This window comes from Etheostoma spectabile, chromosome 19, assembly GCF_008692095.1.
Source record: "Etheostoma spectabile isolate EspeVRDwgs_2016 chromosome 19, UIUC_Espe_1.0, whole genome shotgun sequence".
Taxonomy (NCBI): Eukaryota; Metazoa; Chordata; class Actinopteri; order Perciformes; family Percidae; genus Etheostoma; species Etheostoma spectabile.
In genome coordinates, this window is record NC_045751.1 from 8246022 (window position 1) to 8270585 (window position 24564).

The window sequence follows — 24564 nt, forward strand, 5'->3', positions numbered from 1 at the left end:
AATCACACTGTATTATTATTGGGCTCATGAATTCTTACATTTTGGTTTTAGGATACCTCTGCCACAATGTTTTGTCTGCATGTGTTACTTCAGTGCTTTCTTTCATCCAGGGTTAGATTTAATGCAAATGACATAACTTTATACTGTTATGGACTGTTGGACCACCATCTGGTCCTTCTGTTAGAGGGGCGACAACTGAGCTGAACTGTACCACTTATTGTGATGAGACTTGTTCCTTCCTGTTTGCATTCATCTTTCTCCCTCTGTCTCTGTAAAAACCTACAACCAAACAATGTGATGAAAGCAGCAATAAAAGTTTATCAGTTGCCAACAAAACTCAGCTTCTCAGCATAATTAACCAAATGAAGCAACGGTTAAAGAAGACCAATCTCCTTTTCAGACTCTTTATTTCATGAGCCACAACATTCTGATGCATCAGATTTAAAGATTTTCTTTTACATTCGTCTTCAAACAGGAACAAATCAATCGATGAACAGAGATTCTTACAATGGGGTGACCAGGAAACCGCTGAAAGTAGTATGGTAGTCTGTTCCCCAAACGTAAAGGTATGCAGCCAAGCGCACAAACACCATGTCTCTCGGCTGCAGCCGCAGGAACACAGCGTTTCCTCCATTATCAGCTCTGTCATATGTTGAGCTGTGATCATTTGCCTTGACGATGTCTTCATTGTTCTTGACAAGAGTCAACCCTGTATCATGTGATCCTCCACCATGATAGGACATGGTAAAATAATAAACACCTGCAACAGGTGCGGTGAAGACACCTGTGGAAACAGCAGAAATCAGACCACAATAATCAGTAGATGTCAGAACTTAATATTAATGTTTTACCACACCGCCAAATAAAAAATAAGTTTGTTGTCTTCCTCAAATCTTGGGTTTTGATATGTTCTTAGACAACTAGGTTGGCAGGAAGGCAGTCCATTTTTCTTTAGGTTAGCATTTTTTGGTACTTGATAGCCTTAGTTTATTTGTTTCTCAGAACATAATGAACAAAAATGTGAGTAAATAGAAGAAACCTGTAAAGGCTTATTTAAAGTGCCCACATCATGAAAAAAAAATCTATTTTTCTGGGATTTGGGGTGTTAACTTGTGTCTCTGGTGCTTCCACACACATACAGTACAAACTTTAACTTATAGTAAAAACTATCCATGTTGTTTTGAGTGAGATACAGGTTTCTGAATGTCCTCCACCTGCAGTCTCCGGGTGAGCTGTTCAGAATCTGCACGGCTTTCTACGTCACTAGCTGAGACTAGGTGGCTAACCGTAGCATGCTAGCTCGTTCTCAATGGTGAAACACTGCTACAACACACACTAGTTCACCCTAATCTCCAAAAGAACTACTTCCATGTCCCTGTTCTGCAGGTATTCCACAAGCATGCCCTTGTTTAGAAGAAGTCTCCCAGCTAATCCTGCCTTGTACTGACCAAAGTTGGAGAAAGAGTTATCTGATGTGATCTTACCTAGCTACTGAGCATGTGCCTCCCAACAAAGATAGTATAGAAGTGAGATGTCTCACTCTGTAGCTAAAACAAGTGAGATGTCTCACTCTGTAGCCAAAACAAGTGAGATGTCTCACTCTGTAGCTAAAACAGAGACCCAAATACACAGGGTGAACAAAAATATGGTGGTTTTTGAAAATAAAACAATGTTAAACTATTTTGGTACAACCTCAAAATACAATTATGAACCTGAAAATGAGCATAATTTTGGCGCTTGAAAAACAACAACCAAAGTGCACACACTAATGTTGACTTACAAAAATATTATTTACTTTCTGTGCTTAACGTGCATCTTCTTTAGATAGCTAGTGTGTGTGCTTGTTGAAAGGGGAGAAACCTATCTAGCCAGGACACTCTCTCTCTCTCTCTCTCTCTCTCTCTCTCTCTCTCTCTCTTCTGATGGCCTCAGCTGGAATCTCGTTGATAGTGATGTACATTTGGCCTACACTTGCAGAAGTATATTACAGTATACACAGTGGTAAGTAGTCCTTTTTTAAGCTTTTTTTTGTGTTCAGATTTTGGTTTGGGTTAGGGGAGGGCCCTATTCCCCGCTTTCTTCAGTATTTACTTTGGGGGTCACATTTGTTAAAATAAGATGATTGTTTATCAGTTATTCCATGACTCTTCTGACCTCTTTAAATCTTCAAATCTTCTTATGCACACACCACCTCAACAACTTTTTCAAATTCTATTGATTTTACTTGATTATCTGCTGCAAGTAAAACAATTTTATCAACAGCAAAACAAAATTGCATTTGTACTAACATCTGCTTTTATTCACTAGCTTACTCTCTGTATTCAAAAACGAAAAGTCTCAATAACACGATACACTTGTAGCCTAAGCCTGCAGGTGACTTTGAGTGTTACCTGTGAATGGACTATAGGCGTCACCGATGTTCGTTATCACTCTTGTGAAGATTAGAGTTGTGTCTGTGTCGAAGGGTCCAATGGATGAATCTCCTCCTCCTGTTGCTGCGCTGAAGATCACCATGGTACTTGCTGTGTGATTAACAAAAAACATAACTAAATTATTTCCAGTGTCCTATCATAACGAAAACATGAACATCAGATGTTTCTGTGTAATACTGACTAACAACTTCTAGCAATATCATGAATTATGACTTGACTGTAAGAAGCCATGGTCTATAATGGCCAAAAACTGGTCTACGTTAGCTACAGCCCCCCCTGTCGCCGATCTTCGCCAAATTTGGCACAGAGCCTAAGAGTGGCATGTTTTAGCATACAAAAGCTTGTACAGTTTAAGCTGTAGCGGGAGTTTTAGGCGGAGAAGAATAAAAAAAAAAAACTAGGTTCCACAGCCCTGCTGTGTGAACCGTGTAGCTTTGTTACCATGGTTCCTACAGCCCCGGGCTTGGACTCCTAAAAATGTACTTTACCTTTGTTCTTCAGTTCCTGAATCTGGGTTTCACTGTCAGCCAATTTTTGTTTCAGGGCACTTATCTGTTCCAGGACATCACACATGTCAGGAAAGCATGGCCCTGGTGTACTACTTCTTTCTGTTTCAGTAGTATCCACTTGGGCCAAAGTCAGGCCACAGAACAGAGAAACAAACAGTAAAATGGTAGACTTCATCTTGCAAGTTTAATGTCACTCCGTCGCCTTCACTCCAACTGAAATGTCTCTGGCTGCTTTTATGTTGTTCGAAATATTGTTAAATATTAACATCCCCTCAAAAATGGCTTATTAAGCAATGAGAAAATAGTATTACCAACATACTGGCATTTAGTTAATCTTTGATATTTTAGAGTAAACACTCCGCTCTTTATTGATCCTACAATGACTTTGCAAAGATTCATGTCATCACTAACTTTATTTCTTGATGATTTGCTATAATACTGAGTGAACGGTACTAGAGTAAATCATCAAGAAATGAAGTTAGTTAGAGGAAATCATTTAAATCTGAATTCATTTAGATTATGCACCTTCTGGTTTGAAGACAGAATCTTTATGTTATTTGTCCCTCATTGGGACTTAAACAGTGAAGAGGTTACTGATGATCCATGGCGCGCAGCTTTATTTATTAAACATTTTAACACAATGCACAAATTTATCAATCATTTCTTGTTCCATTTTCCACCCGTTTTCTTTGCTCTGGCTGGCAGCAATATAACTTATGGTTGTGCATGATAAAAGAAAACATAAAGTCAGTCCTCAACATCTCCTGTTTCTCTAAATATGTACATATAGTGACAATGAATGGCTTAAAGGAAACATCAGTTTCCATTGTTCATTCTTACCGATGTTCCATGGTGATGCTCAAGCTCCTGTGAACCAAACCTAGAAATAGATTCTACACGTGTCAATATGTTTCTAATTACTTTATTTTCAGCTTGTGCTTCTTCAGCATATATCTGAGCTATCTTAGCTGTAAAAGCATAATACACCAATTCATTCTGAATATATCAGAAAAGTAAACTAATATCCAAATCTAAATCTTTTACTTAGTCAATGGCTATTATTGTGACGTAAATCTGAGAGGTGGGAGGTGTGATACATATGGAACTCTAGCTTCAAGGAAACAGTAGCAAAAATCTATGACCCTCATTGGGATTATTAATCCATATTGCTCTGGACGTATTTTTGATATAATTACCAAAATAGTTGACACCAGTAATTTATCAGTTTATTAGAGTTATAGCTGTAATCACCTTTTTCTTTAGAAAAGGGCAGGTGTCAGTGTTAAAAGTAAAAAGCTCATCATTAAAGCATTAACATTGCAGTGTTCCTCTCCTCACCAACCCTTTCTTTGTGATATCATTATATAATATGATATATCACACTATGTCAGTGTTAGAAGAATAAAGTGGTGGACTTATTTTTGTTGTTGACCCCTGTTTTCAAAGTCTGCCTTTTCATTAATCAAAATGGAGATCGAAATTACCACAAGAGCAGAGAAAACATGATTTCCTACTGAGTGGCATGTTCTAAATGTTTGCATTAATCTTTGTCTCTTTCTATTTCTGTTAAATATCACAACCGAACAATGTGTTGGGAACAGTAATCTATTCTTTTTTATTCAGTGTTTTTCAATTAAAGTACAGCATGCATTCAGCATAAATCAAATGGAGCAATGTTTAAAAAAACAATCTCATTTTTCAGACTTTATTTCATCAGCAAAAGCCTTCATTTAAACATAACACTAACCCATCATCATTTCAAAATGCAATGGCAATAAAATAGTGCTATCAGATGTTTACATCTATCTTCACACAGAAATGAATAGATTTATGAGATATACGTTGATTCTCACATTTGAGTGACCAGAAAACCACTGAAGGTTGTGTAGTAGTCATTTCCCCAAACGTGTGAGTTTGCAGCCATGCGCACATACACCTGGTCTCTTTGCTGCAGCTGCAGGAATACTGCGTTTCCTCCGTTATCAGCACCGTCATATTGTGTAATGTGATCACTGGTCATGACTACCAAGTCATTGTTCTTGTACAGGAACAGCTTTCCCTCTCTGTTTCCTCCAGCAGTGTAGAAGATAGTAAAATAATAAACACCTGCAACAGGGGCATTGAAGATACCTGTGGAAACAGAACACAACAGCACTAAAATATGTGTATTTTTTCCCTTCATATTTATTGATTCCGTGTGTTTGTCGATTGATTGGTAGACAGGAAGGCAGTCTATTTTTCTGATGTTTTAGGGTAACATTTTTGTACTTGATAGATTTATGTTATTGTGTTCTTAACATGCATCTTTTTCTGATAGCTACTGTGTATTTGTGTTGTTTTCCCTTCAGGTGTACCTGAGGGTGGCATGAATAGAGAGAAATCTCTCTCTCTCTCTCTCTCTCTCTCTCTCGCTCTCTCTCTCTCTCTCTCTCTCTCTCTCTCTCTCATCATGGCCTAAACAAAATGAGATGTGAAATTTTTTTTGTACTGATCAGTCATAGCCTTGTTATTTTTATGTTTCTGATGTTGGATGAGGTAACGGGGAGGGCCCCATGCCCACCTTTCTTTAGTATTTATTTTGGGGGTCACATTAAAATAAAATCCTCATTTATCAGTAAGTCCTTGTCTTTGTAAATTATTTTACTAACCTTTTAAAATGAAAAACTTGTATTCAATTTTATTCATAGCCTTCAGTAACGCCATTACTGTGCAAACCTGCAGGCATCATTTGGACCGTTTTCATGTGGTAACATAGTCACTATGGTCATAACCACTACAGTGCTCAATTAACTATTTTTGAGGGGGAAATAATTCTCAAGTTTTTGTCACGAAGGCATTACCTCCGTGATCAACTCTTCTGGGCTTTTGTTGAAGCGACCAATGGAAAAGAGGTAGGTGACAGTACAAACTTAAATTGGTTTATATTTAATTTAAATGGTTTATTCACTATTTCTGAGTTGAAAATGCACCTTTTTGGCACGTAAGGGCCCTGTTCATGTTGTGCATACATTTTAGTTGCTTTTTGTATGTGTTAAGCTGCAGCAACTCCAGTTTGCTAGCACTGATTTTGGTCTTTTTTTCTCCAATCAACAGTAGTCGGATACATCCAGCAACCAAGATTCAAGTAAAAATTGGCAGGATTTTTCCTTTAATGCATTTGTCTTAACAAAAAACTACATGTTAGAAACATTACGTTACATATATACTTTTTACATATATACTTTTTCTCTGATCAGTGTTAAAACTGTTTGCATTACTACTGTTGACATCTGGTATCTGGGAAACTGTCTTGTCCTTGTCTGGAGCATGGTGGGACGTTGGGAAAAAACAGGTGCCCCTGGACTGTGAGCAACTGTCAACATTACTGCTTTGTTGTGACTGCGTGGTTTATCTCATTCCACATTGTAGTACAAGAGCTGCTGTAGCAAGCTTTTTCAGGCAGTCATTTTTCTGTACTGATGCTGTGAGTACTGTGACTGACCTACTTGCAAGCAAACAGAACTTTATTATATCTTCAGTGGTTCCTGGCTGTTCTTGATAATGAAATTAAAACAATAGCATTCAACATAATGTATTTACATCTTCCTTAATCTACTAAATCTTTGTAATAAAACTGATGCAGAACAAGTCTAAACCTGCAGGTGTGTGTGTTACCTGTGGATGGATTGTAGGCATCACCGATGTTTGTTATCACTCGTTTGTAGCTTAAAGTTATGTCTGTGTTGAAGGGTCCAACGTGTTTTTCACCTTGTGCTACTGCTGTACTGAATATCACCTTGGTCCTTTCTGTGGGAAACAAAACATTCTGATCACAAAAGTATTTCCAGTGTCTTCTCATCTATTACATTTTCTTTTTTATTAATGAAAAGAGCATTAGTTTTAATAATTCCATTACTGACTAGAGACTTCCAGTAATCAAGTCAATTGGAAGAAAACATTTTTCTCACACTGCTTCTATCTTTTGACATGTAGAACTTGTTTTGTACTAATTCAAGTAATCATGTATTTCTTCTTTTCTTCAATACAGTCTTTATATTTAGCTTTACCTTTGTTTCTCTGTTCCAGAATCTGGTTTTCACTCTCCTTCAGTCTGGTTTCCACAGATGTAAGTTTTTCTCTCATGGCACCAAACTCTATCAGGAGATCATGCATGTCAGGACAAGATGACTTTGTTTCACCAGTTTCCTCTGTTTCAGTAGCACCAGTAGCATTATCCTGGGCCAAAATCAAGCCGCAGAACATTGACACGAACAATACAATGGTGAAATTCATCTTCCAAGTTGATCCAAGAGCGCTCAATCACCTAAACTCTGTCTGATGTGATCCCTCTGGTTGCTTTTATTGTGTTTATTGACGAACAATTAATTTTTAACATCCCAGTCGATGATTGCAATGATGCAAATCAATTTGATCAACCATTAGCGTCTCCAAATCTCTTACTCCTGGTGTTTTCCTGACAGAAAGGGTGGAGGTGTGGTACATTTTAGGGAATTTTCGCTTCAAGGAAACAATAGCAAAAAATCAATGAACCCTTATCTCTTTTAATGACTTGTTATTGAAATTATTAATCCATATTTCCCAGGAACATTTAATATCATTACCATAATAACTGACACCAGTAATTTATCTGTTGATTGTAGGTATTGCTGTAATTCCCATTTTCTTTAGAAAATTCCAGGTACCTGTGTTGAACATACCACACTAATCTTTGTGCATTTGTGTTCCAGTCCTCATCAACCCTTTCTTTGTGATATACTGTGTGTATATCTGAGAGGTTAGATGTGTGATACATTAACGGGATCTAGCTTCTAGGAAACCGTTTCAGAAATAATTCATTAAAATCCTTTTCTCATTTGATGACTTGTTTTTGAGATTGCTAAACCATATTGCCCTGGACCGTAGATTATTGACAGGCACATAAACAGACTACGATCCATGACATACCGCATGAAAACATTTGTCTGTCTCTACGTGTCAGCCCTGTGATTGATTTGCGTCTTGTTCAGGATGTAACTCGTCTGTCGCCCAGTGTCAGGTGGGATCGGCTTCACTTTGTTACCCTCCAAAGCATGAGAGAGAATCAAGAATCAAGAATCAAGAACTTTATTTGCCATTTGTGTTTTCACACATAGGAACTCTTGTGCAGTAGTTACTCAGAGTCAAGTTGAGTTTAAAAAGAGAGAGTATAGATATTGGATTGACTATGAATTGCCTTTGCAAATGAAACGTGTAAAACAAACAAACCTAACCCTTGCCCACAAAGAGACACTTGAAGTAGAACTCATGCTTCACTGCACAGGCTCGGCACAACACCGGGTTCTGATTACAAGTGCCTCAAAAGACACAAAAAGGGTTGCTTTACATTACAATACTCACTTTAACTGTTTAATACTTGTTTTGTTTTTCCTTTCCATGCAATTGTTGTGCACTGCCACTAAAATCTATCATTTGTTTAACCATCTATCAAGTTTTAGAATTCTATATTCTGTGAATTCAATAAAAAAGGTTTGAGGCATTTGATTGGTTTAATAAAAAGATAGACCTACAGTATACACCACTTTTGCATTCTCACTTAAGTTTTTAATTTAAAAAAGTTGAAAGGATTAACAATCTACACAAGGACAATAGAAAGTTTAAAGAGTGTTTGAAAAATTCACAACATACACAGCCAAAAGAAGTGCATTATTTAATCTGCAGTATATCACGTCGTTTATTAGTGATAATTGGAATGAGTTCAAATGAACCTACAGCATTTTAAATACTTTCATCACTTAAAACAGAGATACAAAACGATAAAGAAAAAAAGAAATATATGTATGATATCCAATCTGTTAATACCAACTGAAACACATAAATATTTACAACTGTAAATAAAGTGCTGATAAATGGGTCTGTTTGCTCTAGGATATCAAAGGTTAACTGATTTCCACCAAATTCAGTTCATACAGTTTACTCATTGCATAATAAGCATAATTTTTTTAACCCTTGTGTAGTCTTCCCGTCAACCATTATCGCTTTTTCCAACATTTTTGTCAGTTTTTCAATGTTGTGGGTGCTTTTTTTGATGTTTTTTTCCAAAGTTAATACGTTTGTAGTGATATTTCTAATGTTGATATTTTCAGGGCTTATTTCGAAGGCCCATTTTTTGTGATAAAAAACTGAAAAAGGGTCCAATTTGACCCGAGGACAACATGAGGGTTTAAGGGGATTTAAAAATTAGCAGCTCATCTTTAAACAATATAAAAGTGTCCAAAAGGATAACATCAGTCTGAGTTAAGGCCATAGTGAGCGAGGATGAATCAACTGGGGATAAACAGTTTGCCATTTTGTTGTTTGGAACAACTGGAACAACTGGAACAACTGGACCAACTGGACCAACTGGACCAACTGGACCAACTGGATCAACTGGAACAACTGGAACAACTGTAACAAATGGACCAACTGGACCAACTGGAACAACTGGAACAACTGGAACAACTGGAACAAATGGACCAACTGGACCAACTGGAACAACTGGACCAACTGGCGACCGGAGCCGTTACTGATCTGTTCGACATCTCCATGATCCCAGCTCTCGATGAAGGTCTGCCTCGGTCTGTTGCAGTCTTTCACTCTTTATGTACCTGTATAATAAGAATGATGTTTCACTGTAAAGTAAATCAAGAATTTATATGATTTCAATTTGAAATGTTGTTCCGTTGCAACATGTTCTCTCTCCCATCGTGTAAAATACGGACGTTTGGTCAGGTGCCTTTGGCATTGTTATTGGCTGTAAAAGTCTCCTTTAGCATCACATCTAAATGCGTTGGGTCGGACAATTAGCATCACTTTTGACGCAGTTAGGTTAAGAAAAAGGTCGTGGGTGGGCTTATGTTTACAATGACACACAGGACAACGGTTGGGTTTAGGAAACGTGACACGTAGGACATGATCCCCGGTCCTGTGTTGTTTGACGCATTCACAACCCTAACCAACTTCCTTAGGTGGTTTTCGGGCTTTTATACTACTTGTTACTTAGTGCTACATCATCTTCAAGCACTGTGTAGCTGCTTTTCTTCCTGGTGCGTTCTACAAACACGCTCAAGGGTGCTTTTTACGTTGTATCGGTATGTGGTCCGTATTTTATGCTTTCGGAGTGAGAATGGGTTGTCCATTGACACTGTTGTTAAAGTTGGCATTACTGTAATGGTGTAACTCTCCTCTTTCCTATTTCTGCTTTGATTGTCGGTTAATAAAGCACACAAATGTGTCACATGGATTGTTGTTATGCTTTATCTGACAAGGCTGATTGTTCCCATGAACAAGAGCAAGAGTGATCGTGACGGTGATCTGGAGAACTATGTTCATCTAGTCTAGAGACGGAGAAGAATTAGTTTTTGTTTTTTAAATGTTGTTCAAACACAATATAAATACACCAGTTATTGGTCAAGTGCTGTACATGCAGCATTTAAACTTAACCTGAAAAATTCAGAATTAGATCTTCAAACTTCTTATGCTTTTTAGTTGATAAGTGTCAGGACAGAGTGTACACATTCAGCAGGGGAAAAAAGATAAAAGATATTCACTTTTTTTTCTTTGATTTAATCATTTTTTGTGGATATACAGTATGTTTGGATGGTCGTTAAAGTTCTGAAGTTAACATTATGAATACTTATGTATTTTAAACTTGGGATCTCCCAACTCTACATCAATCAGGAGAGACAAGTGAATGAAGTTAAGATAAGAGTTTCACAGATGATATGTGATAATAACATAGGTGATAATTAGTGTTTAAGCGCTTTATTGGTTGTTGAGATTTGAATAAATGACTTTGACATTTGAAAATGACCTGATACAGTAGCCACACAGACAGAAATGAAACAAGAAATTATTGACACATTTTGTGCATTGTGTTTAAATAAAAAATAGCTGGGCGCCATGGATCATCAGTAACCTCTTCACTGTTAAAATCCCAGTGCAGGACAAATAACATAGAGATGCTGTCTTTAAACCAGAAGGTGCATAATCTTAATGAATTCAGATTCAAATGATTTCCTCTAACTTACTTTATTTCTTGATGATTTGCTATAATATCGACTGAAACACGTGAATCTTTGCAAAGTCATTGCATGATCAATAAAGAGCGGAAAATGTTTGTCTACTCTACATGCCAGTAAATGTTGATAATACTATTTTCTCATTGCTTAACAAGCCTTTTTCAAGGGGATGTTAATAATTAATAATATTTCAAACCATATAAAAGAAGCCAGAGAGATCATGTCAGTTGGAGTGAAGGCGACTGAATGACGTTTAACTTGGAAGATGAAGTCTACCATTTTACTGTTTGTTTCTCTGTTCTGTGGCCTGACTTTGGCCCAAGTTAATACTACTGAAACAGAAAGAAATAGGACACCAAGGCCATGCTTTCCTGACATGTGTGATGTCCTGGAACAGATAGGTGCCCTGCAACAAAAACTCAGCTCTGTAGAAGCCAGACTGGAAAACAGTGAAACCAGATTGGCTGACAGTGAAACCCAGATTCAGGAACTGAAGAACAAAGGTAAAGTACATTTTTAGGAGTCCAAGCCTGAGGCTGTAGGAACCGTGGTAACAAATCTACACGGTTCACACAGCAGGGCTGTGTAACCCAGTTTTTTTCGTAAGGATAAGCCTAAACTGTACAAGCTCAGCGATAGGGTTTTTTGTAGCTAATGTAGACCAGTTTTGGCCCTTCTACTCAATCAATGTTGAGTATCAATGGGATATTTATATACGGCATATACAGTATATGTACGGTAGAGTACCGCAGACCTTGCGGCTGAAACCTGGTCCCGCTTTTGGGTGCTCCTCACGTCATCGGGGGCAACTGACGCGATGAGGATTGGACCCCGTCATAACTGCTTGCAGTTCTAGTTAAGATTGTATTTAAGAATATATTCAGCATTTTGTGTATTGCAATGTAATGCACCCAATTACTTAATCAACTTGAAACAAAACATATTCTTGCCTACAAATGGAAGTTTTGTTATAGAACATTGTTTCTTGTGGACAAGTCATAATTCATAATATTGCTAGAAGTTATTAGTCAGTATTAAACAGAAACATTTGATGTTCATGTTTTTCTTGTAATAGGACACTGGAAATACTTTTGTTATGTTTTTTGTTAATCACACAGCTATAACCAAGGTGATGTTCAGCGCAGCAACAGGAGGAGGAGATTCAACCATTGGACCCTTCGACACAGACACAACTCTAATCTTCACAAGAGTGATAACGAACATCGGTGACGCCTATAGTCCATCCACAGGTAACACTCGCAGTCACCTGCAGGTTTAGGCAACAAGTGTATCGTGTTATTGAGACTTTTCGTTTTTGAATACAAAGCGTAAGCTAGTAAATAAAAGCAGATTTTACTACAAATGCTATTTTGTTTTGTTGTTGAAACTAGTGTTTTACTTGCAGCAGATAAACTGGTAAAATCAATACAATTTGAAAAAGTTTTCGAGGTGTTGGTGTGTGCATGAGAAGATTGCAAATTTTAAAAAGGTAAGAGGAGTCATGGAATAACTGATAAACAATCATCTTATTTTAACAAATGTGACCCCTAAAGTAAATACTGAAGAAAGCGGGGAATGGGGCCCTCCCCTAACCCAAACCAAAATCTGAAAACAAAAACAAAGCTAAAAAACAAAATGTACTGTGTATACTGTAATATACTTCTGCAGGTTTAGGCCAAATGTGCATCATTATCAATGAGACTCCAGCTGAGGCCATGAGAAAAAAAGAGAAAGAGAGAGAGAGAGAGAGAGAGTCATTGTTAGATAGGTTTCTCCCCTTTCAACAAGCACACACACTAGCTGTCAGAAGAACATGCACGTTAAGCACAGAAGGTAAATTATATTTTTAAAAGTCGACATTAGTGTCTGTACTTTGGTTGTGGATTTTAAAGTGCTTATATTATGCTCATTTTCAGGTTTATAATTGTGTTTTGAGTTTGTACCAGAATAGTTTTACATGGTTTAATCTTAAAAAAACAACATATCTTCTTTCACCCTGTGTGTTTAGTTCTCTGTTTTAGCTACAGAGTGAAACATCTAACTTCTATATTATCTTTGTTGGGAGTCGCACATGTAAGATCACATCAGATAACTCTTTCTCCAACTTTGGTCAGTACAAGGCAGGATTAGCTGGGAGACTTCTTCTAAACGAGGGCACACTTATGGAATACCTGCAGAACAGGGACATGGAAGTAGTTCTTTTGGAGATTATGGTAAACTGGTGTGTGTTGTAGCAGTGTTTCGCCATTGAGAACGAGCTAGCATGCTGCGGTTAGCCACCTTGTCTCAGCTAGTGACGTAGAAAGCAGTGCAGATTCTGAACAGCTCACCCGGAGACTGCAGGTGGAGGACATTCAGAAACCTGTATCTCACTCAAAACAACGGTTTTTACTGTATGTGTGTCAAGTACAAACACGTTACCCAAAGACATCAGAAAAATAGACTGCTTTCCTGTCTACTAATCACTCGACAAACACACTGAATCTATAGATATGAAGGGAAAAAAACAACTTACTTTAGTGCTGTTGTGTGCTGTTTCCACAGGTATCTTCTATGCACCTGTTGCAGGTGATTATTATTTTACTATCTTCTATCATGCTGGAGGAGAAAAAGAGGCAAAGCTGTTCCTGTGCAAGAACGATGACTTAGTGGTCAAGACCAGTGATCACATCACACAATCTGACGGTGCTGATAACGGAGGAAACGCAGTATTCCTGCGGCTGCAGCAAAGAGACCAGGTGTATGTGCGCATGGCTAAAAACTCCCATGTTTGGGGATCTGACTTCCACACAACCTTCAGTGGTTTTCTGGTCAGTCAATTGTGAGAATCAACGTATATCTCGTAAATCTATTCATTTCTGTGTGAAGATGGATGTAAACATCTCATAGCATTACATTATTGCCATTGCATTTTGAAATGATGATGGGTTAGTGTTATGTTTAAATGAAGACTTTTGCTGATGAAATAAAGTCTGAAAAATGAGATTGTTTTTTTAAACATTGCTCCATTTGATTTATGCTGAATGCATGCTGTACTTAAATTGAAAAACACTGAATAAAAAAGAATAGATTACTGTTCCCAACACATTGTTTGGTTGTGATATTTAACAGAAATAGAAAGAGACAAAGATTAATGCAAACATGTAGAACATGCCACTCAGTAGGAAATCATGTTTTCTCTGCTCTCGTGGTAATTTCAATCTCCATTTTCATTAATGAAAAGGCAGACTTTGAAAACAGGGGTCAACAACGAAAATAAGTCCGCAGCTTTATTCTTCTAACACTGACATAGTGTGATATATCGTATTATATAATGATATCACAAAGAAGGGGTTGGTGAGGAGAGGAACACGGACCTGTTTAAATGCTTTAATGATGAGCTTTTTACCTTTACCACTGACACCTGCCGTTTTCTAAAGAAAAAGGTGGTTACAGCTATAACTCTAATAAATTGATAAACTACTGGTGTCAACTATTATGATCATTATATCAAATATACGTCCAGAGCAATATGGATTAATAATCCCAATAAGGTTCACAGTGTTTTGCTACTGTTTCCTTGAAGCTAGAGTTCCATATGTATCACACCTCCAACCTCTCAGATTTATGTCAGAAAAAACAGCCACTGACTAAGTAAAAGATTTAGATTTCGATATTAGTTTACATTTCTGATATATTCAGAATTAATTGGTGCATCGTGCTTTTACAGCTAAAACAGCTCAGATATATGCTGAAGAAGCACAAGCTGAAAATAAAGTGATTAGAAACATATTGACACGTGTAGAATTTATTTCTAGGTTTGGTTAACAAGAGCTTGAGCATCACCATGGAACATCGGTAAGAATGAAGAATGGAAACTGATGTTTCCTTTAAGCTATTCGTTGTCCCTACATGTACATATTTAGAGCAACAGGAGATGTTGAGGACTGACTTTATGTTTTCTTTTATCATGCAAAACCATAAGTTCATATTGCTGCCAGCCAGAGCAAAGAAAACGGGTGGGACGGGTGCGGACGGTTACTGAGTAGTATCACTTTTTGATTTATGATTAAGTTCATGGATACACAGAGGACACAGGTCACACATCAACACATCAATGGAGACACTCCTTCCGGTTTGAACTGCCAACTTGTCTTGTTGTGAAAAATCAATCTTTGAACATCATACCGCCGCAGCAAAGAGGCCAGGTGTACGTACGTTTGGCTGGAAACTCCCATGTTTAGGTATCCTTGAGTGTTTTTCTGGTCACCCAAAGGTGAGAATCGATGTATATCTCGTACATTTATTCGTTTTTGAAGCTGGATGTTAACAAATCTGGGATCACTTCATAAATACTTTGATAACCATTATGTCCTAAAATCTAATGCATCAGAAGGTTGTTGCTCATGAAATAAAGAGTCTTAAAAGGAGATTGGTCTTCTTTAACCATTACTTCAGTTAGTTCATTATGCTGAGAAGCTGATGGTTTGTTGGCAACTAGAAGAAAAACTAGTATTGCTGCTTTCAACACGTTGTTTGGGTCGTAGGGTTTTACAGAGACAGAGGGAGAAAGATTAATAAATAAAAAGTAAAGTTGTGACAAAAGTGGGATATGTACAATATATTTAATCAAACACATGGAAATACAGCCCATGGACACCCAAACACACATGCATTTGCATACAGTAGTTCAGACATTGTGCAGAAGGTTTTAGGCCAATAGTATTTTCCCTTCCGTTAGAGATTAAAATCAATGACTATTAGAGGTCAGTCAACATATTGTCTTTCCTTCTAATTTGTCTGGAAATGGTTGCAGAGCTCCCATTAATTATTTAGATTAAAAACAAAGAAAATAATTTCCTTCAAATAACTTTATTTCTCGGTTAATTTGCTTTAAGCCAGTTAAAATTGTGATCATAATGACAAATGAATCCTTTTCAATGTTTCTCAATCCTGATTGACCAAAAAACCGCTGAAGGTGGTGATTGCATTGTTTCCCCACACATTAGTATTTGCCCCTAAGCGTACAAACACCTGGTCCCCTTGCTGCAGCTGCATGAACACTGCGTTGCCTCCGTTATCAGCCCCGTCACTCAGTGTTTGGTGATCATAGGCTGTCACAACACTCTGGCTGTTCTTGATGAGGACTAGACTCACTGGGTGTGATCCTCCGGCATGATAATAAAAGGTGAAGTAGTAAAGTCCTGGGACGGGCGCAGCGAAGATACCTGTGGAAAACAACATTTTATTCCAACAACTTTTTGAAACAGCTTTGAAGAAGTCCTTGAACATTTCTTGGAGAATGTTTGGGTGGGTCACGTTTAAAGTGCTATCTTAATTTATTGCAAAATTCTATAGCAATTAAATTCGTCTTCATACTTTAGGCCGCTGGACATCATTCTATCATAGCATCAACACAACTTTCCAACAGACACATTTCAGTTTATTTTATTTCAAAACAGGGAGTCTAGAGCAGTGATTCTCAGCTGAACATTTTCCAATTCACAATTTTTCTTAAAGGGGGATGTGATTGTTTTTTTCAAACAATGATCTTTTAGAAAAAGATTATAGTTGTGTATGTGAGAGAGTATAGTATTGTATATGAGAGAGTATAGTAGTGTGTGTGAGAGTATAGCATTTTGTGAGAGAGTATAGCATTGTATGTGAAAGAGTATTGTACTGTATGTGTAGTGTATATGAGAGAGTATAGTAGTGTGTGTGAGAGTATAGCATTTTGTGAGAGAGTATAGCATTGTATGTGAAAGAGTATTGTACTGTATGTGTAGTGTATGTGAGAGAGTATAGTAGTGTATGTGAGAGACTATAGTAGTGTGTGTGAGAGAGTATAGCATTGTGTGTGAGAGAGTATTGTAGTGTATGTGTAGTGTGTGTGAGAGAGTATAGCATTGTGTGCGAGAGAGTATTGTAGTGTATGTGTAGTGTATGTGAGATTAATAATAATAATATAATAATAATAAATTTTATTTGTAATGCACTTTACATTTAAACAAATCTTAAAGTGCTACAGTCAAGGTCATAAAAGCAAGGTAAAAACATCAATGTAAAATATCTATAAATAGTGCAACAACATTTTTGTGCAAGGTTAAAACTCATAAGTTCTGCTAAAAAGAAAAGTTTTTAGTCCTTTTTTAAAAGTCTCCAAAGTCTGTGGTGCCCTTAGATGGTCAGGGAGGGCATTCCACGTCCGAGGAGCGGCAGAGCAGAAGGCTCGATCACCCATGGTGCTGAGTTTAGTTCTGGGGATTAGGAGGCGGTTGGAGTTGTTTGAGCGGAGGGATCGTGTTGAAGTGTGAGGGATGAGTAGTTCTTTCAGGTAGGGGGGGGGGCATTTCCATAGATGCATTGGTGGGTGATGATTGAGACCTTGTATTCTATCCTTGCTGAAACGGGAAGCCAGTGAAGTGAGTGGAGAATGGGTGTGATGTGGTCATACTTTCGCACTCTCATCAGGATCCTAGCAGCACTGTTCTGGACATATTGCAGTTTCTGCAGACTCTTGTTAGGGATCCCGATGAGAAGTGCGTTACAGTAGAGTATAGTAGTGTGTGTGAGAGAGTATAGTAGTGTGTGTGAGAGAGTATAGTAGTGTGTGTGAGAGAGTATAGTAATGTATGTGAGAGAGTATAGTAGTGTGTGTGAGAGAGTATAGTAGTGTGTGTGAGAGAGTATAGTAATGTATGTGAGAGAGTATAGTAGTGTGTGTGAGAGAGTATAGTAGTGTGTGTGAGAGATTATAGTAATGTATGTGAGAGAGTATAGTAGTGTGTGTGAGAGAGTATAGTAGTGTGTGTGAGAGATTATAGTAATGTATGTGAGAGAGTATAGTAGTGTGTGTGAGAGAGTATAGTAGTGTGTGTGAGAGATTATAGTAATGTATGTGAGAGAGTTTGATCGAAACGGAGGGGAGTTAGATTACTCAGCTCCTGATTGGTTGACTAAGAAGAATATTTTACTGTACCTGACTTACTTTCTGAACCTGGAAGGCTTCATTGCTTGTTTTAATATTTAACAAATCAGATTAGAGTAAAGTCTAATCCAACATGCCTGCAATGGATTATTTGTTATATATCATTGAAGAAAATAATGTTGAGACCATGAGAACATTTTCCACACCGAACACGAAAATTGATGCTCTACTGTTATTTAGGCACTGCAAGTAGATGATGTTCCTACTAAAGATGTCAACATATCCATAATAGACCATTCTCCACCTGACCAGTTTATGGTTTCCATCTATATGCCTATTGAAAGAAAATCTGATAATTCACTTTTAACCATGTAATGAAGAGATCCCGGCAGGTTTTTTAATGTAGTATTTTTTTAAACAAAGAAAAAACGTAACCATAAATGATTAGGATTTTGAACGGAATAAATAAAAACTCGGGTGAATTGCCCGGCCTCAACGGAAGGCCCGACCAATTGGGTCAAGATGTGGCAGGCAGCGTCTCAGATGCCAAAGCTGTATTCTAAGGTTGCGTGTTTGAAGTGCCGCACGGACATACAGGTATTGCTGTAGAGCTGAGGTTGCCAATTTTTAACTGCTGTCTGTGACGATACAGTGTCCTCTTGCTGATTTCAAAGCACACAGATTGTTGTTCCCAATTAACCCCATTGGCCAAACGTAGGCAATTTGTATGGCAATATTGTGTGGAGGGCGACCAGGATGACCAGTTGTGATAGTTGGTACTACTAAGGTCACCATGTTCCGTTCCACCGACCATGAGTTTTGATAGGGATTTATGATTTATTGAATACATGCATGGAGCACCTCCAGGACACCAAAGCTTCCCTGATTGTCACCCTCTTCAAACTGCTTATTAATTGAGAGCAAGAAAGAGATTGTCTGAGTATAACCATTAAGCTCAGTAATTTATCTTTACAAAATGATACTGTCATGTTCCAAATTGTCAGTTTCCCTCACAAATCTCTGAACACACCACAGTGTATCAGTAAAAAAAGATAGCAATGTTTTCCTCATTACCATTTACATCCACAAACAAAAACTGATTTTGAAAAACTCAGTAAATAAGAAGAAATACCCCTGACATTTTTTGTCCAACAAGGTTGTTTTTGTCTTTAGTTTCTGCTGCTTGATTTAAATGTTCCTTGTTCCTCTGAGTTGGTGTTAGCTGTACTTTCACAGCAGCAAGCCCACCGGATAATGATAACTCAAAATGGCCCCTTTAGCCAATGAGGAAGTGAGAATTTAAACTGTCTTCCTGATTGATTAAACAATTTCCTATTAAACTATATTCTCTTATACACACTTCTATACTCTCTCACACACAACTATACTTTCTCTCTCATATACAATACTAAACTCTCACATTCACTACTACACTCTCTCATGTCCACAACTATATTTTCTCATGTACACAATTATACTCTCACATACACAACTAAACTCTCTTACATACAATGCTATACTCTCACACACATACACACACACACACATACACACACACACACACACACACACACACACACACACACACACACACACACACTACTATACTCTCTCACATACACGACTATACCCTCTCATACATATATGTAAAAGGATTATAATAGTGTGTGTACGAGTATAGTGGTGAATATGCAAGATCATAATAATGTGTGTAAGACAGAAGTATGAATTATTTCCTAGCCGGCCTCTCATATTAAGATCCTATACTTTGCATTGTTGTAGTATCAACAGGCATTTACCATTTACATTAGCCTAACCCTAACCCTAACCCTAACCCTAACCCTAACCCCTAACCCTAACCCTAACCCTAACCCTAACCCCTAACCCTAACCCTAACCCTAAACCTAACCCTAACCCCCCATCCCTTGATTACACATTGCATTACCTTGTTATGATATAAAACGTGACCCAGACAATGTGCCAAACATAATGTGCCACATGAAGAGACAGTGCAGCATATGACAGTAGCAACAGCTGAGAAGATTTGGGTCTGTGGTGACCAGGTCCACCACACACACACACACACACACACACACACACACACACACACACACACACACACACACACACACACAAACACACACGGCTCAGAGTGGGGCTCTCCAATGCTCTTGAGGCCAGCCACTGGAGGAGATCCAATAACTTTTTAAAATTACCTATGTTTGTATAGTGCTGGGTTTATGAAGTAAGACAATATATTTTATAGAAAATATCAGTACTACTGTATACTCACCAGTATGTTCGTTGTAGGCATTGCCAATGTTTGTTATCACCGTTTTGTAGATTAAAGTTGTGTCTGTGTTGAAGGGTCCAATTTGTTGTCCATTCCCACCTATCGCTGCACTGAATGCTACCTTAGTTGTTTCTGTGTCAAACAAACCATTGTAATCACATTATTTTTGTAAATGTATTTCCATACTTTTTCATTTCATTTCATTTTTTCCACTTATAAATATCCACTGATGTATTTTATGAATCAGAGAAAACATTTTACTTTACCTTTTTTCTTCAGTTCAAGGATCTGGTTTTCACTATCCTTCAGCCTGGTTTCCATAACTCCCAGTTTTTCTCTCAGGGCACCAAACTCTTTCAGGAGATCACACTTGTGAGGGAAGCATGACTGTGTTTCACTAGTTATTTCTGTTTCAGGAGGATTACCACCATCTTGGGCCAAAATAAGGCCACAGAACAGAGAAACAAACAATAAAATGGTACACCTCATGCTCCAAGTTGATTCAACTTTGCTCAGTTGCTTAAACTCTAACTGATGTGTTGCTGGCTGCTTTCATATTGTTTAGAGATGATCTGCTAATTTTTAACATCCCCTTGCAAAACAAGGCTTATTGTGCAATGAGAAATAGTATTACCAACATTTACTGGCAATCAGTTAACCTTTGATATCCCAGAGTACACAGACACATTTCTTATTGATCTTTTCGTAACATCACAAAGATGCATGTGTCTTAGTTGGCATTGTAGCAAATCAACCAATAAATTAATTTATATTTATATATATATATTTTATTTGTTAAACAGTTTCACAAAATACACACATTCATTTACAGTAATAATATAAATCATGAATTATATGTTTAAATGAGGGTTTTGCCCCTGCTTGTTGCTTTTGTCAGGTTTTGGTTACATTCCCACAGAGATTAAGAAAAGTGTTGAGATATCTGATTAAAGTCCAGTTTTTTTCTGTGAATTTACAATAAGACAAACATTCTTCTCTCTTAACTAACTGTTTAATGGTAATGAATTAATGCTTAATATTATTACAGTATAGTATAGTAAATATAGAATGTCTTTTTGCGTTATTTATGAGTAAGTATAGCCTGACCCACATCCAGATGTTGGATCTGGGAACTCACCAATGGCAGGGCTCAATCTGAAGGGTGGGATGAACAGTTCTTTCAGATTCACTCTGTACGCAATAGGATAGCGCTACAACCAACCAGAGCAACGCTAGCTGATAGATTAAACTGATAGACACAAACCAAGACTTCACACTAAAACAAAAACGTAAACTATGCAGACAACAGGCAAAAAAAATTAGCTGTTGTCATCACAACAATACGGTTATCATACAGTAGTATTCGTACATTTCTAAATGAATGATGTTAATGTTCAAAATATACAGTACCAATGTGTAGTAAATTATGCAATTCTTTGCATTGCTAATAGTTAAATGATTAGATAACCCCACATTTGACCCCAAAACAATCTATCAATCATCAAATCTATTATTTTAAAAGAAATTACTGGCCTGTATATATTAATGAATATTCTTCTTTTTTTTTTTACAAAATGTCTCACAGCACACTTTTGCATTATGCTTTAAAGGTAAACATTGTCTTTTTAATTACCTGTCCAATTAGTTTATACACAGTGCTGCCTGTTTTGGAAGTTAGAAGACTTCCCTCTACACCAGTTCACATAGGTGAGAGGTGTACCGTCAGACCAGAACCAAAAACCCTCCTTTAGAAGACAAAATGGTTTATAAATTTGCATTATTGATGAAAAAGACATAAAGTTGAATATCTAAAGGTTTGTCCCTCAACGCAGAGACCTGCGGTGAGTTCCTGCATGTCTCTCGTTCTTTCTCGCTCCCCTTTTATATTTAAGTTGCCCAGTGGTAAAAGGCAGAAATGGCTAAAAGTTTATATAAAAAATAAAAAAAACATACAAAAAGATTTAAATACCTCTCAAACCTTGTCTAATTTACCTGTGCATCCAAGCCTCCGATCCAAGCAGAGTTGTTGTGTGCCAAACACTGAATCCAAAGTGCCTGCTGTCTTTTGTGCATAGATGCTAGGTTTGCTATTGCTATTTACAGTGGTTTTATTGACAGAAGTAACTGTGCTTTTTGGTGTTGCACTTATCATTCTTTCTTTAACTTTCTATGTAATCACTCCGCCCAAGTAGCACTGCTTTGCCTTTCTGAGAATATAGTTCCCAATTAGTATGCAGTTAGAAGATGGCTGCGTCTCATGGGACCTTGTTATTTGTACACCCTGTGACTATACAAATCCCAACATGTACTGTAAAAAGGAACATGTTAATGTTATTTTGTCACTTATTTGAAGCAGTAGCTAGCTGGAACCAGTTACCTGCATGATCTTTGCTGGGCTAAGCTAATGCTGGGGTCGTCAGACAGAGTTACAGCACGTACAGAGATGAGAAGGGTATGTATCGTATCGACTTGTCTAACTCTGGTGGTTACGGTGAACAAGCTGAAGTCCCAATAAGTCGGTGTGTTCCTTTAATGCTTACAGTAGGCCTAGGCTAGATAATGAAAAAATCCTTGTGGAGAAAACAAATGGAATTCTGGTTTAGCTATGTTGTCAGTTGAGAAGCCAGCCACAGAGTGCTGCAGTTGCCTAGCAACGGTACTAGGCAAGGCAAGGCAAGGCAGCTTTATTTGTATAGCACATTTCAGCAACAGGGCAATTCAAAGTGCTTTACACAAAATCATTAAAACAGATAAAACACAAGTACAAACAGTTAAAAGTCATAAGCATTAAAAATCAATAAGACACATGAATAGACAGTTAAAAACAAAATAGAAACATTAGGACACATAAAACACAAGAATAAAAGTTACAGTGCAGCATAAGAAAGAAATGAGCATTAATTTAAAGAAAGGCAGCATCAAAAAGAAAGGTCTTCAGCCTTGATTTAAAAGAACTGAGAGTAGCAGCGGATCTGCAGGTTTCTGGGAGTTTATTCCAGATATGAGGAGCATAGAAACTGAAAGCTGCTTCACCCTGTACTAAACCCTGTAAACTAAACTGCAGCCATTGGTTGGCTGTGCTGGGTTCTGATCTATGACATCAGATTCTAAAAGGGCTTTGATGCTTTTTGCTGTGATGTCATACAACTTTCTTTACATATACAGACCCACATAAATTACAGCCACTCCTATTTCTTTCCGAAGAGTTGAAGCAAGGTTATTTTGAGACCAGATTATAATTTGATACAACACATATATAAAAAATCTGTAGGCTACTAAATACCTATTTAGATACCACTGCAAGAAGAGCAAGAGTCCTTGAAACACAAAACAGGATTTTTGTTTTTATCTCACACAGTGCTGGTACAGAAAAAGTCAACCAATACGGTTGATTTGAACAATTATCATGTCTGGACCAGAAATATCACAGACACAGGACATGCCTGAGGTTAAAGGAGATACTGTTTGCCCACTGATTGAATCCTTTTTTAAAAGGATAACACCGGAACAGTGGGAATCATTGAAATCCTGCACCCCGGATGATGCCACTAAAATTATGGTAGCTGACCTGGTTTTGGACATAATAACATTGTTGTCAAAGATCTGGTTGGTGAATCTTAGGAGCAGAAATGCAGCGGCGTCTGAGGAGTGGCTGGTTTCTGAGGAGCGTGTTACGTCCAGTCTGGGCGACGTACTCTTTCGGAGTTTTGCCAGGGCTCTGAATGCTGAGGACCAAGTCGAGTGTGTCAGTGCACGGCGCTTGACAGGTTTGGTAGGTAAAGAGATTGTAAAAAGTGTCAAATCTGCTCTCTCCACTACTATGTGCACTACAGAGCCTGTGATAATTCAGCGCATCACTCCCCCTCGCAGGCTTAATGCCATGGTTGGTCATGTCTGCAAAATGGTAAAAGCTTTCACAGCCAAGTTAAAAAATTTGTGCTTGGCTCAAACCTGTATGGCGACAAAGACTCATACCAGTCCTACGCAGAAAACAGAACAGATGCTCTTCCAGGGAGAAGTGACAGAAGGTATGGAGCCGGAAGACAATAATGACCAGACAGAACATGAGACCGAAGGCATGGACCCGAAAGACACTGACGACTGCATACAATCACCAATTCCAGCTGTGGAACCAGAATTCCCTGAGATCATCTCATCAGACGACAGTGTGATTGAGATTCCAATATTGACGTCTGTCGAAGAAATAATCAGGATGGAGTTGATAACGATAATTGATCCTCTTTTGGATCAAGTTCCGGACTTCAACTATCAGCTAATACAATCTGAATGCTCTCGGGAGATTGAAGAGGTTGCAGAAGAAATCGCTCGGTCAATAACTCAAATTAAGAGTTTGGACTAGGCAGAAGCTGCAAGTCCACAGTACCAA

At 37.8% G+C, this 24564-nt stretch overlaps 2 protein-coding genes across 7 annotated transcripts; one reads left to right on the forward strand and one right to left on the reverse strand.

The window, feature by feature from the left end:
- Positions 1 to 444: 444 nt before the first annotated feature.
- Positions 445 to 20785, reverse strand: LOC116706939 (complement C1q-like protein 4). Of its 6 annotated transcripts, none has more exons than XM_032544012.1 (4): positions 20573 to 20785; positions 2921 to 3028; positions 2391 to 2522; positions 445 to 784 (listed from the first exon to the last, which is right to left on the reverse strand). In XM_032544012.1, the coding sequence occupies exons 1-4, from the start codon at positions 20664 to 20666 to the stop codon at positions 504 to 506; spliced, it is 615 nt and encodes a 204-aa protein (XP_032399903.1). In that variant the 5' UTR covers positions 20667 to 20785; the 3' UTR covers positions 445 to 503. The 6 variants fall into 6 exon arrangements, 5 of the variants coding, with proteins under 5 accessions (XP_032399903.1, XP_032399902.1, XP_032399904.1 ...); XM_032544011.1 differs by having other exon boundaries at positions 2921 to 3055; positions 20600 to 20784; XM_032544013.1 differs by lacking the exon at positions 20573 to 20785 and adding an exon at positions 7214 to 7268 and having other exon boundaries at positions 2921 to 3116.
- Positions 11170 to 13903, forward strand: LOC116706938 (complement C1q-like protein 2). Its single transcript, XM_032544008.1, has 3 exons — positions 11170 to 11480; positions 12096 to 12227; positions 13522 to 13903. The coding sequence occupies exons 1-3, from the start codon at positions 11243 to 11245 to the stop codon at positions 13800 to 13802; spliced, it is 651 nt and encodes a 216-aa protein (XP_032399899.1). The 5' UTR covers positions 11170 to 11242; the 3' UTR covers positions 13803 to 13903.
- Positions 20786 to 24564: the final 3779 nt, after the last annotated feature.

Coding starts and splice junctions, on each gene's coding strand:
- LOC116706938 (XM_032544008.1), top strand. CDS start 11,243: ATGAAGTCTACCATTTTACTGTTTGTTTCTCTGTTCTGTGGCCTGACT. Junction 11,481..12,095: donor TCAGGAACTGAAGAACAAAG/GTAAAGTACATT, acceptor TTAATCACACAG/CTATAACCAAGGTGATGTTC. Junction 12,228..13,521: donor CGCCTATAGTCCATCCACAG/GTAACACTCGCA, acceptor CTGTTTCCACAG/GTATCTTCTATGCACCTGTT.
- LOC116706939 (XM_032544009.1), bottom strand. CDS start 7,213: ATGAATTTCACCATTGTATTGTTCGTGTCAATGTTCTGCGGCTTGATT. Junction 6,728..6,987: donor TCTGGAACAGAGAAACAAAG/GTAAAGCTAAAT, acceptor TGTTTCCCACAG/AAAGGACCAAGGTGATATTC. Junction 5,072..6,595: donor TGCCTACAATCCATCCACAG/GTAACACACACA, acceptor CTGTTTCCACAG/GTATCTTCAATGCCCCTGTT.